Source organism: Cherax quadricarinatus, chromosome 26, assembly GCF_038502225.1.
Source record: "Cherax quadricarinatus isolate ZL_2023a chromosome 26, ASM3850222v1, whole genome shotgun sequence".
Classification (NCBI taxonomy): domain Eukaryota; kingdom Metazoa; phylum Arthropoda; class Malacostraca; order Decapoda; family Parastacidae; genus Cherax; species Cherax quadricarinatus.
Window position 1 is genome coordinate 23,352,276 of NC_091317.1, and position 16,314 is coordinate 23,368,589.

General features: G+C 43.4%; 1 protein-coding gene across 1 annotated transcript; it reads left to right on the forward strand.

Moving 5' to 3' along the window:
• The first annotated feature begins 5,213 nt into the window (after window positions 1-5,213).
• Window positions 5,214-10,570, forward strand: LOC128691555 (PE-PGRS family protein PE_PGRS5-like). The gene is made up of 3 exons (XM_053780396.2): window positions 5,214-5,241; window positions 6,617-6,799; window positions 8,170-10,570. The coding sequence occupies exons 1-3, from the start codon at window positions 5,214-5,216 to the stop codon at window positions 8,715-8,717; spliced, it is 759 nt and encodes a 252-aa protein (XP_053636371.2). The 3' UTR covers window positions 8,718-10,570.
• The last annotated feature ends 5,744 nt before the right edge of the window (window positions 10,571-16,314 follow it).

The following is a 16,314-nucleotide window of genomic DNA, read 5'->3' on the forward strand; positions in this document are numbered from 1 at the left end:
ACTGTTACTACTACCATCACTATTACTACTACTACCACTACTATTGCTACTACTACCACTATTACTAATACTACCACCACTATCACTACTACTACCACCACTATTACTACTACTACCACTATTACTACTACCACTATTACTACCACTACTATTACTACTTCTACCATTATTACTACCACTACTATTACTACTACTACCACTACTAGTACTACGACTACCACCACTACTATTGCTACTACTACCACCACTACTATTACTACTACCACAACTATTACTACTGCCACTACCATACTACTACCACTACTATTACTACTACTACCGCTACTATTACTACTACTACTACTGCTGCTGCTGCTGCTAATAATAATAATAATAATAATAATATAATAATAATAATACCACTCACTATAATCATCTCATCCAAACAACCCCCCTCAACAACCACCACTTCCACAACCATCTATTACAACTACTACCACAAACTTCAACCAACCTCCACAGTCATCCCCTCCCTAAACCCCAACCCCATCACCACCACCATCCCCCCCACCCTTACCACCCCTCTAGCCCCACCACCACAACCATCCCCTATCCCTACCACTCCCCTAGCCTCACCACCACAACAATCCCCCACCACCCCTATCCCCCAACAATAACCACCTCCACCTACCCACCCCCGTATCCGTATATGACCTACTAGCATGCAACACCCGCATTTAAAACACTCCCGGGACTTGCCATTTATTTAGGCACGAAGGGCGCAAGCCACGCTGGTCTAAAGCCTGAGCATAGCGACCCCACCAGCGCCCACCAGAGGGGTGACGCCCGCCCGATGTGGATGTGGGGGCGGCGCCCCTCTCCACCGGAGATTAATATGAAGCTGAGGGAAAGTTAGCAGTAGGAAAGGGGTGGCAAACGCGGGTATAACAATCATAGAGGAATGTATGACGGTCTTGTTAGAGCTGACAAATGGGTTGAGGGAGACAGCAGTCAAACATGTCTGGGCGTTGATGGTTGGATGGAAGGACGGACGGACGGACGGACGGACGGACGGACGGACGGATTGATTAACGGACTGACGAATTGACCGACGGAGGAAAGGATGGATGAATTGACTGACGGACGGAGGAAAGGACGGACTGACGGACGGAAGGACGGACCGACAACTTAATTAAACTGTATAAACTCTAAACCCGTTGTAAGTGATCATGCGCTGGGCGTAGAGAAGACTCGATCCTCCGTTAGCCAGTGGTGAAGACTGCTTTCTTAGCAAGGCTTCCCCAGAGAGAGAGAGAGAGAGAGAGAAGAGAGAGCTGGCTGGGCCAGTACTAACCTAACCAACCATAACCTACCATAACCTACCATAACCTACCATAACCCACCATAACCTACCATAACCTACCATAACCCACCATAACCTACCATAACCTACCATAACCTACCATAACCCACCATAACCTACCATAACCTACCATAACCCACCATAACCTACCATAACCTACCATAACCTACCATAACCTACCATAACCCACCATAACCTACCATAACCTACCATAACCCATCATAACCTACCATAACCTATCATAACCTACCATAACCCACCATAACCTATCATAACCTACCATAACCTACCATAACCTACCATAACCCACCATAACCTACCATAACCCACCATAACCTACCATAACCTACCATAACCTACCATAACCTACCATAACCTACCATAACCCACCATAACCTACCATAACCTACCATAACCTACCATAACCTACCATAACCTATCATAACCTACCATAACCCACCATAACCTACCATAACCTACCATAACCTACCATAACCTACCATAACCTACCATAACCCACCATAACCTACCATAACCTACCATAACCTACCATAACCTACCATAACCTACCATAACCCACCATAACCTACCATAACCTACCATAACCTACCATAACCTACCATAACCCACCATAACCCACCATAACCCACCATAACCTACCATAACCCACCATAACCCACCATAACCTACCATAACCTACCATATCTCACCATAACCTACCATAACCCACCATAACCCACCATAACCTACCATAACCCACCATAACCCACCATAACCTACCATAACCTACCATAACCTACCATAACCCACCATAACCTATCATAACCCACCATAACCTATCATAACCCACCATAACCTATCATAACCCACCATAACCTACCATAACCTACCATAACCTACCATAACCTATCATAACCCACCATAACCTATCATAACCCACCATAACCCACCATAACCTATCATAACCCACCATAACCTATCATAACCCACCATAACCCACCATAACCCACCATAACCTACCATAACCCACCATAACCCACCATAACCCACCATAACCTACCATAACCCACCATAACCCACCATAACCTACCATAACCCACCATAACCCACCATAACCTACCATAACCCACCATAACCCACCATAACCTACCATAACCCACCATAACCCACCATAACCCACCATAACCCACCATAACCTACCATAACCCACCATAACCCACCATAACCCACCATAACCTACCATAACCCACCATAACCCACCATAACCTACCATAACCTACCATAACCCACCATAACCCACCATAACCTACCATAACCTACCATAACCCACCATAACCTACCATAACCCACCATAACCCACCATAACCCACCATAACCCACCATAACCCACCATAACCCACCATAACCTACCATAACCCACCATAACCTACCATAACCTACCATAACCCACCATAACCCACCATAACCTACCATAACCCACCATAACCTACCATAACCCACCATAACCCACCATAACCCACCATAACCTACCATAACCCACCATAACCCACCATAACCCACCATAACCCACCATAACCCACCATAACCCACCATAACCTACCATAACCCACCATAACCCACCATAACCCACCATAACCCACCGTAACCTACCATGGTTTACTGTTCTATTTGTTTAGAGTCGTCACGCTTCCTTCCCCTATTGTTGTTGTTGTTGTTGTTTTTACTGTTATATTGTTTTCTGTTGTTGTTTTTGTTGTTATTGTTTATATCAGTTATTGTTTCTGGTGTTATTGTTTTTGTTGTTTTGTTTGTTATTGTTTTTGCTGTTATTGACATTTTTGTTTTTATGTGATTTTTTTTTATCCTTATTGATTTTATTTGTTAAGTTTGTTGTTGCTGTTTGTTGTTTTTACTTTTTCTGTTGTTTTTCTTTATTGCTGTTCTCTTTTTTTCTGTTTCCGTTGTTTTAGTTTATCTGTTGTTGCTGTTTTTGTTTTGTTTTTTGCTGCTGTTTTTGTTTGTTTGAATGTTTGCAAGAGAACATGTTTCCCAGGATGAACTACAACCATGTAGACCAGGATGAACTACAACCATGTAGACCAGGATGAACTACAACCATGTTTACCAGGATGAACTACAACCATGTAGACCAGGATGAACTACAACCATGTAGACCAGGATGAACTACAACCATGTAGACCAGGATGAACTACAACCATGTAGACCAGGATGAACTACAACCATGTAGACCAGGATGAACTACAACCATGTAGACCAGGATGAACTACAACCATGTTTACCAGGATGAACTACAACCATGTAGACCAGGATGAACTACAACCATGTAGACCAGGATGAACTACAACCATGTAGACCAGGATGAACTACAACCATGTAGACCAGGATGAACTACAACCATGTAGACCAGGATGAACTACAACCATGTAGACCAGGATGAACTACAACCATATAGACCAGGATGAACTACAACCATGTTTACCAGGATGAACTACAACCATGTAGACCAGGATGAACTACAACCATGTTTACCAGGATGAACTACAACCATGTAGACCAGGATGAACTACAACCATGTAGACCAGGATGAACTACAACCATGTAGACCAGGATGAACTACAACCATGTTTACCAGGATGAACTACCAGGATGAACTACAACCATGTAGACCAGGATGAACTACAACCATGTAGACCAGGATGAACTACAACCATGTAGACCAGGATGAACTACAACCATGTAGACCAGGATGAACTACAACCATGTTTACCAGGATGAACTACAACCATGTAGACCAGGATGAACTACAACCATGTAGACAGGATGAACTACAACCATGTAGACCAGGATGAACTACAACCATGTAGACCAGGATGAACTACAACCATGTAGACCAGGATGAACTACAACCATGTAGACCAGGATGAACTACAACCATGTAGACCAGGATGAACTACAACCATGTAGACCAGGATGAACTACAACCATGTTTACCAGGATGAACTACAACCATGTAGACCAGGATGAACTACAACCATGTAGACCAGGATGAACTGCAACCATGTAGACCAGGATGAACTACAACCATGTAGACCAGGATGAACTACAACCATGTAGACCAGGATCAACTACAACCATGTAGACCAGGATGAACTACAACCATGTAGACCAGGATGAACTACAACCATGTAGACCAGGATGAACTACAACCATGTAGACCAGGATGAACTACAACCATGTAGACCAGGATGAACTACAACCATGTAAACCAGGATGAACTAAAACCATGTAGACCAGGATGAACTACAACCATGAAGACCAGGATGAACTACAACCATGTAGACCAGGATGAACTACAACCATGTTTACCAGGATGAACTACAACCATGTAGACCAGGATGAACTACAACCATGTAGACCAGGATGAACTACAACCATGTAGACCAGGATGAACTACAACCATGTAGACCAGGATGAACTACAGGATGAACAATTGATAGTATATACTGTTAACAGGAAGATGAGTAGGAGAAACGTTTCATTCCGAAACGTTTCGCCTACACAGTAGACTTCAGTCAAGTACAGGCGAGGCAATAGAAGCAGTTTAGATGTAGAGACTCTGTAATCAGTCCATCACCCTTGGAGACGTAGTTTTGAGGTGGTCAGTCCCTCGGCTTCAGACGTGTTCATCTCCATAGTCTTGAACAATGTGAAGGTGAAGCTCGTTGCTTTATTCATCAGGGTACTGGCCAAGTGTCTGCTGACACGGGTCTGAAACATGTACAAGTTGATGTAGGTTTGCCAGGACGGGTCCTGGCCCGGGTCTTGTCCCTGTGGTGACCCAGCACTAAGCATGAGAATGGATCCTTTTGTTGTCAGAGGTGAGTTGAGGAATGTGGAGATGACGTCGTTACTTCAAAGTTGAGGGACTGATTACATCATCACTGCCTTTGCTGTTCTCATATTTAGTCGCCCCTGTATTCGACTGAAAAAGCCTGTTATGTAGATGAAATGTTTTAACAGTAAAGATCCCCTACTGTTGGACATGTCTTGTTCGTTAACTTGTCTGTACTGTTCACCATTATTGTAAACGGTGTCCACATAATCTGCTTTTTTGTTTTATTTTGGGACACAATAAATATTGTACTGGGGACAGATAGAATTTTGCAGTTGCCTGAGTAGTTTGGCAGATCTTAAGAACATAATGAGAAACACTGCAACAGGCCTATTAGCTCATTGCAACAAGCCTATTGGCCCATTGTAACAAGCCTACTGACCCATTACAACAGGCCTATTAGCCCATTGCAACAGGCCTATTAGCCCATTGCAACAGGCCTATTAGCCCATTGCATCAGGCCTATTGCCCAGCTGTTATACAACTGATGGAGTGGAATTATTTACCTGATTGTGTCAAGGCAGGTCAGAATATATAAGAATTTATTTCGAGAAAGGCACAAAATGCAAAACACTAGGACGTATTGGAATCGTTCCGGTCCTCTGACGTTTGTCACTCCAAATTCACCTCTGGAACGACCTAAGTCACGAGATTAAAACCTTTTTAATGAAATTTCTTATTGTTTTGTATTTTATGTCCTATTTTTTCCAACTATTTGTAGGTATTACATACCATTATAACCATAAATTTAGTAGGTATCTATTGACTGCTGGGTATGAAGGGCTACAGGTGTTTATGAGACTTGCTCACACGTCTCTCCCTGCTCAGGGTTTAACCCAGGTGCATTCAGTTGTGAACCCAATTCACAGCTGTGTAAATAAGATAATATACTATAAGCTTTATTTAAAAAAATCACAAAATAACTTTACAGACAATGAAATTAATTTTAACGATGGCACTAATAACACACGTATGTTATACATATGTTGTATATCATGTAATGGAAATGTTGGACATATTTGCTTACACTTGTTGCGCATGTTTTTCCAGCAGTAAGTAGGTAACTGCGTGTTAGGTCTCTGTTGTGGGTCGCATCCTGGGGAAGATAAATGGCTCCCCAATGGAAAAAAAAAACCACGATGATTGGGCTCTTCTGCGTTAACTTGCGTTACTGAGTCTCAGGATTAAATAATGCGAATACAATCGTTAATATAATTTTAACTAGGGGATCCCGTTACAGTCAAACTACTATTAATTTAAGCGGCGATACTTGGCACGTTGTCTCACTTATCACTGTGTATCACACCTCTTTATCATTATCACATCTTCGACAAAACATTACAGATAGTTTTGTTCCGCAGGTCTAGTCGAGGCTGGATGGGCCGGCTACCCATCAGCCGGATACTCTGCCTCCTATCTTGGCTCCTCCCTCACAGCTTGTCCCTCAGGTCACGCCCACGCCCACATTACGTCTTCACTCCCGCCCACGTTGCAGCGGGAAGGAGCGATCGCAGAAGCCATGGCATCAAGCAGTCATTTAAGTTGTAAGTACCAAGGCGCCAGCCTCTCCGCAGTCCATACATGAGGTTAACAAACAGCTCAGTTACCCCCTCACTCTGTATTACAGTGAAGCTCGTTTTCTTTTCCCCACTTAGGTAAATTAACATATATTTACATATATTTACACGCAAACTGTCCTAATTTCACAATGTTGCTGATGTACTATATGGACTCAAGCCGAGTTCTCGACATTTACTATTAGAGATTAGGTTTTAAATTATATTAAAAGATATATTCTTTTATGAGACTGGTTGTTAGATAAATGAGTTAGTGGTATTACCACACTAAATTTATTATTACATGTAAATTACAAAATGTAATCTACATGTAATAAGACTTGAATAAACTCTCATTAAAAACAGGAAGTAGTCATCGACACCATGCCTAACCCTTCTAGGGTAGGGTAGGTGCCTGAGCCCGAGCCTTTAGCTCATAAGACTGTCATTCCCATTTGCCCCCTTGAGGCGGGGATGGCAGACCAGAGAGGCCTAGCTTGTGGCTAGGCCTGGGGACAGTTGGTCCCAAAGATGAGGAGGTGCTTGTGCCTCCTCCCATGGGAGACTTAGGTCTCAGACACTCCCTAAAGAGGGAGCCAAGGCCGGGCCACCACTTGGACAAGGCCCGGGCCGGGAGAATACCGGCTAATCTTTAACTAACTAACTAAGTAAGGAAGTAGTGACTAAATTCGATTATAAACACCGAGAGGTATTTATAATCGAATTTAGTCACTTATTTTAGGGGTTAAGTCACTTCTTATTTTAGGGAATAAATTATTCTCTTGTAATCGATAGGCATTAAACCCATTAACCTAAAATTATCCTAAAAGTAATTAGCAAAACATGGTATATACAGAGAGAGGTGTATATCTGTGTATATACACAGAGAGGTGTATATCTGTGTATATACACAGAGAGGTGTATATCTGTGTATATACACAGAGAGGTGTATATCTGTGTATATACACAGAGAGGTGTATATCTGTGTATATACACAGAGAGGTGTATATCTGTGTATATACACAGAGAGGTGTATATCTGTGTATATAAACAGAGAGGTGTATATCTGTGTATATACACAGAGAGGTGTATATCTGTGTATATACACAGAGAGGTGTATATCTGTGTATATACACAGAGAGGTGTATATCTGTGTATATACACAAAAAGTTGTATATCTGTGTATATACACTGACATATTGCTTTTATTCCTTATTTGATTTGACAAAAGTATTGACTTGTGGTATACAAGTATATTTCAACCTTCATGAACTCGTGCAGTCGATAGGACTTAAACCTATTAAATTTAATGTGAAAGATAATATAGATAATAGCATTTCTGTTATATTTTATTTCAGTGATGACGGAGCACCGTGGAGGTGACGGGAACCTGACGCTGTCGAAGGATCTGCTGTCTGGTCCTCCACCAGTGTTGCCTCCTGCCGTCTCCGTCGCCACCTCCCTGGGAATGCTGGGGGGCGGAGCTAGCATCCTAGGGGGTGGAGTTAACGGGTTAGGGGGAGGAGCCACTGTGTTAGGGGGCGGGGCAAACGGTTTAAGGGGCGGGGCCAACGGTTTAGGGGGTGGAGCCAGTATGTTAGGAGGAGGAGTTAGCGTTATTGGGGGCGGAGTTAATGGACTGGGAGGAGTAACAAGCATTTCAGGGGGCGGGACAAATCTGCTTGGGGGCGGACCTGGTGTGTATTTGACTCCGCCCATCCTCCCTGCTTCCATCCTTTACTCTTCATTATGCTCTGCCCTCCCACACACGCCCACCTCCTCTGCCCCACCCTCAGTCATACAAGAGGACATGGCCCTCCCTTCTAGTTCGTCTCTGCCCCCTTTGTCTAGGGTCAGTCCCTCTACTGGTCACCGTCCTCCTGACCCTGTCTGGCGTCCCTATTGACCTAAGGTGGGCATAAGAAAATCTCAGAGGACAAAGTGTTCAAATTGCTGCCGTCGAGTGCCTGGAAGAGGAATCAAGTGCACTCAGTGCCTCAGGGGAGAGTTTCTACAACTCTGGGCAAATAAATAATCACAACGAGCCGGTTTCTCAGTGATGGTAGCATAAATTGTTCTGTCCATTCGAGGTGACTCGTTGAGTTCAGCCATTGTAAATGACTCTGGTCAGTGACAATAACTCGGCAGATGTGACTAATCACAGTGATTTACTTAATCTGACCACTGATCAATCGCAGTGCCTATGAATAACCACAGTTCCTTAGTCTAATTCACAGTGCCTCTGACCAATCACCACTTCTGAGTGGCTCTGATCAATCATTGCAGTGCCCGATTGAGTCTGACCGATATTTGTGACTCAGTTCGACCAGTCTTTCAATAGTGTTAGTGCCTCTGCAAGCGTCGTAAGATTTCTTCTCTAACCAGTGTCCTTGTCGAAGAAAATTTACCTGTGCTCAGAGAAGAATTGAAAAAAAAACATCAAAGTTCTTGAGTTCCTTGAAAAATCTGAAGAATTACAATAACACAGTGAACTTACATTAGTTGGAATGCACAAAAAGCGAATAATAAAAGTCTTTAAGTGGTGCCTATGCTAGCCTAAATTATTTTTACATATTAATGTGATTGAATTTTTATAATTAAAAAAACACATTAGGCGTAAAATCCGGTAAAGTCGTTTAGCAAAAAGTGAATACACATTGTGGGTAAAGAAATGGGTAAAAAAGAATAATGAAACACACACAAAAAAAAATTATCAGTAAATGGATATAACTCAAAAAATTAATAAATATACCACATAAAAAACATAAATAAGTGAAAGTATGACAGAAATTGATTAAGTGGAATACGACAGAAGGTAAATAAGAGAATATCCAAATTAGGAGCGATAGATACGGAAGGAAGGCATCAAATGTTTCGTCACAGTAGAGAGAAATGAAGAGGAAATAAAAGGAAATGAAGAGGAAATAAAAGGAAATGAAGAGGAAATAAAAGGAAATGAGGAAATAAAATCAGCTTATATAGAAAGATATGTAAAAAATGGAAATATCCAGAGTTACGTCACAAAATAAACGATCCAATCAGGAAAAAATATTTCATAAAACGAGCTAGGTAATCTGAGTGGTACTTAAGAGGGTATGAATGAGGGAGCTAGAAAGGCGTTAGGAATTGCCCTGACACTCAGGAGAGCGGTAACAACCATTCTTGAGGGGAAATCAGGAGGCTTCTGTTAAGTGGTGGTGGAGGTAGCAAGGTGCTTCACCACTCAAGTGGTGATGGAGGTAGCAAGGTGTTCCATCACTCACCACTCAACTGGTGGTGGAAGTAGCAAGGTGCTTCACCACTCAACTGGTGGTGGAGGTAGCAAGGTGCATCACCACTCAACTGGTGGTGGAGGTGGTGGAGGTAGCAAGGTGCTTCACCACTCAACTGGTGGTGGAGGTAGCAAGGTGCTTCACCACCCAACTGGTGGTGGAGGTAGCAAGGTGCTTCACCACTCAACTGGTGGTGGAGGTAGCAAGGTGCATCACCACTCAACTGGTGGTGGAGGTAGCAAGGTGCATCACCACTCAACTGGTGGTGGAGGTAGCAAGGTGCATCACCACTCTTCTGGTGGTGGAGGTAGCAAGGTTCTTCACCACTTAAGTGGTGGTAGAGGTAGTATGATGCTTTATCTCTGAAGAAATGTGACACAAGACAGGCGTGAGGAACTCCACAATTGGTATTACCGTACCTACGTGTACATCAGTGCCTTGTATGCCAGGAGTGGCCCATTATTGTTTATTATTAAGTGGCAACATTTGCATAAATATTTAGAATTTCATTTACTTGTATGAATCTATATATATATATATATATATATATATAAGAACATATTTTAATGTTCATTTCAAGATTTGAATACAATAAAGTACATATGTCTTTCCTGTTCGTTTTATCCTTGTATAAATTACACTAGCCTTCAGAATTAAACATTATATCGAGTTCAGAAACCAAACTTGTTGTTGTAATGCGCTGATTACGAATCTGAGTTTGTTTAGTCTGTAACACGTAATGGTTTTCAGAAATATGATCAATATTTTGGCTCTTTTAAGTTTAAAGAATTACATGATAAATGTTGGCTAATAATCATACGTATTGCAGTATGCATAAATATAATGTGAGATGCATGCGATGGCAAGACTAAACATAAATTTATTGTATACTGGGTATGGCCACTTTATTAGGTACACCTCTACACCACCTCGCCCTCAAGATCGTTAAGGTCTCTTTGAGTCACTAGACGTGGCTCCTGGTTGTTGACTCTGGCAGGTTCGAACTCGGAATCTGGGTCAGTGGATTCAATATCACCCAAGAGAAATATATCTTTGTAGGGTACAGGAACATGGAGATCCTTTGCTCTGAATGTTCAGGTTTGACACAAGGAAAATGACTGTAGCTTCAGTTAACTGGATCAAGAGCCCTTCACCGGCCTCAAGGAACAATTGAGATGGAAACAGTCCAGGGAACGACATAGGAGTCGTATCACAAAACAAGCAACTGGAGGTCGGAAAACACTAGCTTCGTTATTTCCAGAGTAGCAACAGACAGGTTGAGGGAAAATATTCTTTCAGAGGTAGGAAAGTGCCTGAGAAATGACCCGTCTTGTGAGAGATTCATAACCAGACGCCCTCACCGTGCTTCCCCATCTCCATCCCTAGTTGAGCTTATGGGTTGAGCCACACTTCCTGGGCCCGCCGTTTAACCTTCAGCGTCAGAGGGATTAAATTTAAGAGACGGGCCCAGGAGCGGTGGATCAACCCATAAGCTCAGCTAGTCACTTACAAAATACTCACAGAGCCGCAATGTTTGCCAGTGTCCCCATGTGAACACACACTCATTACCCGCATGTTTACCAACATAATTATGTGATATACAGCCCGGGAATTGTCGTCACTGGGTCAAATTAAACCAATAATTGACCGCAGACAAAGAGCCGCCGTGCAAACAAGCAAACAAGGCAATTCCACCTCGTTCGTGTTTTCTTTGTCTCATTAACTGCGCCAGGAAGTTTGAAGGTAATTAAAAGCATGGAATAACTGTAGGCATGATTATGGTGTGCAGTGTTGATTTCAGGGGGAGCTCCTTGACGCCACTGACAAGCTCTTGATCCAAGGAAATGGTGCTACTCTGTTCTTCCTCGGATCGAACCTGATTCCCTCCCATTCCACAGGCAGTGTAGGACCCCTACGGATTTAGCGCTTCCCCCGTAATCATTAGTATAACAACATGGAAATAAATGGTATAAAATACCGACACAATGGCAATATAAACACAAATGCCTGCGTACAACACCGTAATTCACACAACCACTTGATAAACTACAGAAACTCAAGACTTATCGCCACAGAAGACAACACTCAATACCGAAGAATCCTGGAATCATCACTTATTTCTATATCCGACAACTTCAACCAGAATAGTGGCTTCTATAACATAGCTGAACCACTTGCCAAGAAACTTCTTCATCGTTATCCCACATAAGAACACTGTAGAAGGTCTGCTCACAAACTTATCCAATCTCCTTTCCAAGCTACCCAAGTTTTTAGACTCTATAACCCCACTCGGTACATCATCAGATGCAGCATTCTTCACCTGACCTCAGCCGGACTATAAATACTCGCGTTCCTTCCACCCCAGGTAGTTCTGTTTGTGACTTGAAAAAGCCCACTGTGTGGGCGAAACGTAGTCAATAAAGGATCACATTATACTGCATTTGTGTTTATATTGCCAGTATAACAACATCAACAACAACAAATTTCACCAACACTATATAATATTATAGCCACAATGAGAATAAAATAAATCAAAGTCAACTCATTTTCTTTGTGTTCTCTTAAGAAAGAATGTATGATTTTCTTTTGCCTTAATTTCCAAAACCTTGATATATTTACTATCATTATAATAAACTTTATATGCAAATTTGGCTTTGTTAAAACAGCAGGAGCTGGGAGAAGGGGTGGGGGGGGGAGGAATGGGGAAGGGCGGGGAGTTAATGGTAATGGTGGTGAGAGGGGTGGAAGGTGTGTGCGTGTGTGTGTACTCACCTATTTGTGGTTGCAAGGATCGATTCACAGCTCTTGGCCCCGACTCTTCGCAGGTCGCTAATAGGTCCACACTCTCCCTCCTCCAAGGGCCTTATCGCACCTGTTCTTAAAGCTGTGTATAGATCTGCTTCTACCACATCACTCTCCAGATTGTTCCACTTGCTGACAACTCTAAGGCTGAATAAATACTTCCTTGCATCCTATGGCTCATTATGAGTTTTTAACTTCCAACTATGTTCCAGCCTACTTTCTGCTCCTATCGAAACGTTTCGGAATCATCATCTTACCTAACAACTCTCCAGAACTTGCTGACATTAAGGCCTTCCTTGCATCCTACCTTATGAGCTTTTAACAATTGCCCTCTTGTCATTATCTTGAAACATTCCCTGCTCACCTTGTCAATTCCTGTCATTATTTTGTACGTCGTATCATATCACCCCTAGCCCTCCTGTCCCCCAATGTCATCAAGTTAAGCTCCTTTAACCTCTCCTCATAGGATATATCCCTTATCTCCGGGACTACGGGACTAATCTTGTTGCAAACCTAGGCATTTTCTCCAATTTCTTGGTATGCTTGACCAGGTGTGGGTTTCATGCGATTGCTGCATTCTCCAATATGGGCCTGACGTATACGGTGTACAGTATCGTGAATGAGTCCTTACTTAGATGTCGAAATTATGTTCTTAGACTTGCCAGACACGCATTTACTGCAGCAGTTATTTGGTTGATAGGCGCTTGGTATGATACTCACCCCAAGGTCCTTCTCCTTGAGTAAGGTTTGCAGGCTTTGCCCCAGACTCACGAAATAGTAATAACACGATTGAAAACGAATCACAGAGGGAGTGGGAGGGGAGGGGCTGAAGCCATGGCAAGTGAGTCCAGTGCGTTAACCACTGGGCCAGCTGGCTCTAATAAGATTCATCCAACTAGGTATATTTCTATACACCATAAGGAGGTTAACTTGGGCCACCACTATGACCACAAATGCAAGTCCCTTCCAAACCGCCATTATGACTCACAGCTGGCCAAGTGGTTAACGCACTGGCCTGTGAGCTTTAGGACTCACAGGCCAGTGCGTGTTTTATGGGCTTCATCCTTCTTCCAGAACTTGACCCCATTCCCCAGATGTTAGACGGCAGTGTCACCTCTCGGCCAAGAAGGTTGCATCATGCAGTGAGAGGTGCGTCTGAGAGTGTAACGAGTTAACTAAATACGAATATATAAATACAATCATGTGTTAAGATACATCAAATTTAAAGTAATTTTGAGACGCCTGTTTTTTTTTTTTATTATTAACCAACCTATACTATTTTATACAACTCAAAAGTTATGAAATATGTCAGCCTGAGCTGGGGAACTAGCAGAGTGATGAGGAAATTGTCAAGTACTACACTATAGCTTCCTTAGCTACGGACACACTAAAAGTTTCCCTCTACGCACCCCCAACCCCGACGCACACCAGGTCTCTGCAACCACAATTAGGTGAGTACACACACACACACACACACACACACACACACACACACACACACACACACAGGTATGAGAAACTTCCTGCACACACACACACGCACACACACACACGCACACACAGTTCCTCACATGAAGTTAGTGTAAAAGCTGGAAAATCAGGCATTCATAACAGGAAATGCATTGCACTGGATCAGAGATTACCTGACAGGGAGGCAACAACGAGTCATAGTACGCAACGAGGTGTCAAAGTGGGCGTCTGTGACGGGAGGGCTCCCACAGAGGTCAGTCCTGGGACCAGTGCTGTTTTTGGTATATGTGAATGACATGACGGAAGGGATAGACTCAGAAGTATGTCTGTCTGAAGATGATGTGAAGTTAATGAGGAGAATTAAATCTGATGAGGACCAGGCAGGACTTCAAAGAGACCTGGACAGACTGGACACCTGGTCCAGCAAATGGCTTCTCGAATTTAATCCTGCCAAATGCAAAGTCATGAAGATAGGGGAAGGGCACAGAAGACCACAGACAGAGTATAGGCTAGGTGGCCAAAGACTGCAAACCTCACTCAAGGAGAAAGATCTTGGGGTGAGTATAACACCGAGCATGTCTCCGGAAGCACACATCAATCAGATAACTGCTGCAGCATATGGGCGCCTGGCAAACCTGAGAACAGCATTCCGACACCTTAGTAAGGAATCATTCAAGACACTGTACACCGTGTATGTCAGGCCCATACTGGAGTATGCAGCACCTGTTTGGAACCCGCACTTGATAAAGCACGTCAAGCGGGGTTCCACAGGGGTCAGTCCTAGGACCTGTGCTGTTCTTGGTATATGTGAACGACATAACGGAAGGGATAGACTCAGAAGTGTCCTTGTTTGCAGATGATGTGAAGTTAATGAGAAGAATCAAATCGGATGAGGATCAGGCAGGACTACAAAGAGACCTGGACAGGCTACAAGCCTGGTCCAGCAACTGGCTCCTTTAGTTTAACCCCGCCAAATGCAAAGTCATGAAGATTGGGGAAGGGCAAAGAAGACCGCAGACACAATATAGTTTAGATGGCCAAAGACTGCAAACCTCACTCAAGGAAAAAGATCTGGGGGCGAGTATAACACCGAGCATATCTCCTGAGGCGCACATCAATCAGATAACTGCTGCAGCATACGGGCGCCTGGCAAACCTACGGATAGCGTTCCGATACCTCAGTAAGGATTCGTTTAAGACTCTGTATACCATTTACGTCAGGCCCATACTGGAGTATGCAGCACCAGTTTGGAATCCACACCTAGTCAAGCACGTCAAGAAATTAGAGAAAGTGCAAAGGTTTGCAACAAGACTAGTCCCAGAGCTACGGGGATTGTCCTACGAAGAAAGGTTGAGGGAAATCGGCCTGACGACACTGGAGGACAGGAGGGTCAGGGGAGACATGATAATGACATATAAAATACTGCGCGGAATAGACAAGGTGGACAAAGACGGGATGTTCCAGAGAAGGGACACAGACACAAGACGTCACAATTGGAAGTTGAAGATTCAGATGAATCAAAGGGATGTTAGGAAGTATTTCTTCAGTCATAGAGTAGTCAGGCCGTGGAATAGCCTAGAAAGTGACGTAGTGGAGGCGGGAACCATACATAGTTTTAAGGCGAGGTATGATAGAGCTCATGGGGCAGGGAGAGAGAGGACCTAGTAGCAATCAGCGAAGAGGCGGGGCCAGGAGCTGTGACTCGACCCCTGCAACCACAAATAGGTGAGTAAATAGGTGAGTACACACACACACACACACACACAAGGCTAGTCCCAGAGCTCAGGGGAATGTCGTACGAGGAAAGGTTGAGGGAAATCGGACTGACGACACTGGAGGACAGAAGGGTCAGGGGAGACATGATAACGACATACAAGATACTGCGGGGAATAGACAAGGTGGGCAGAGATAGGATGTTCCAGAGAGGGGACACAGAAATAAGGGGTCACAACTGGAAGC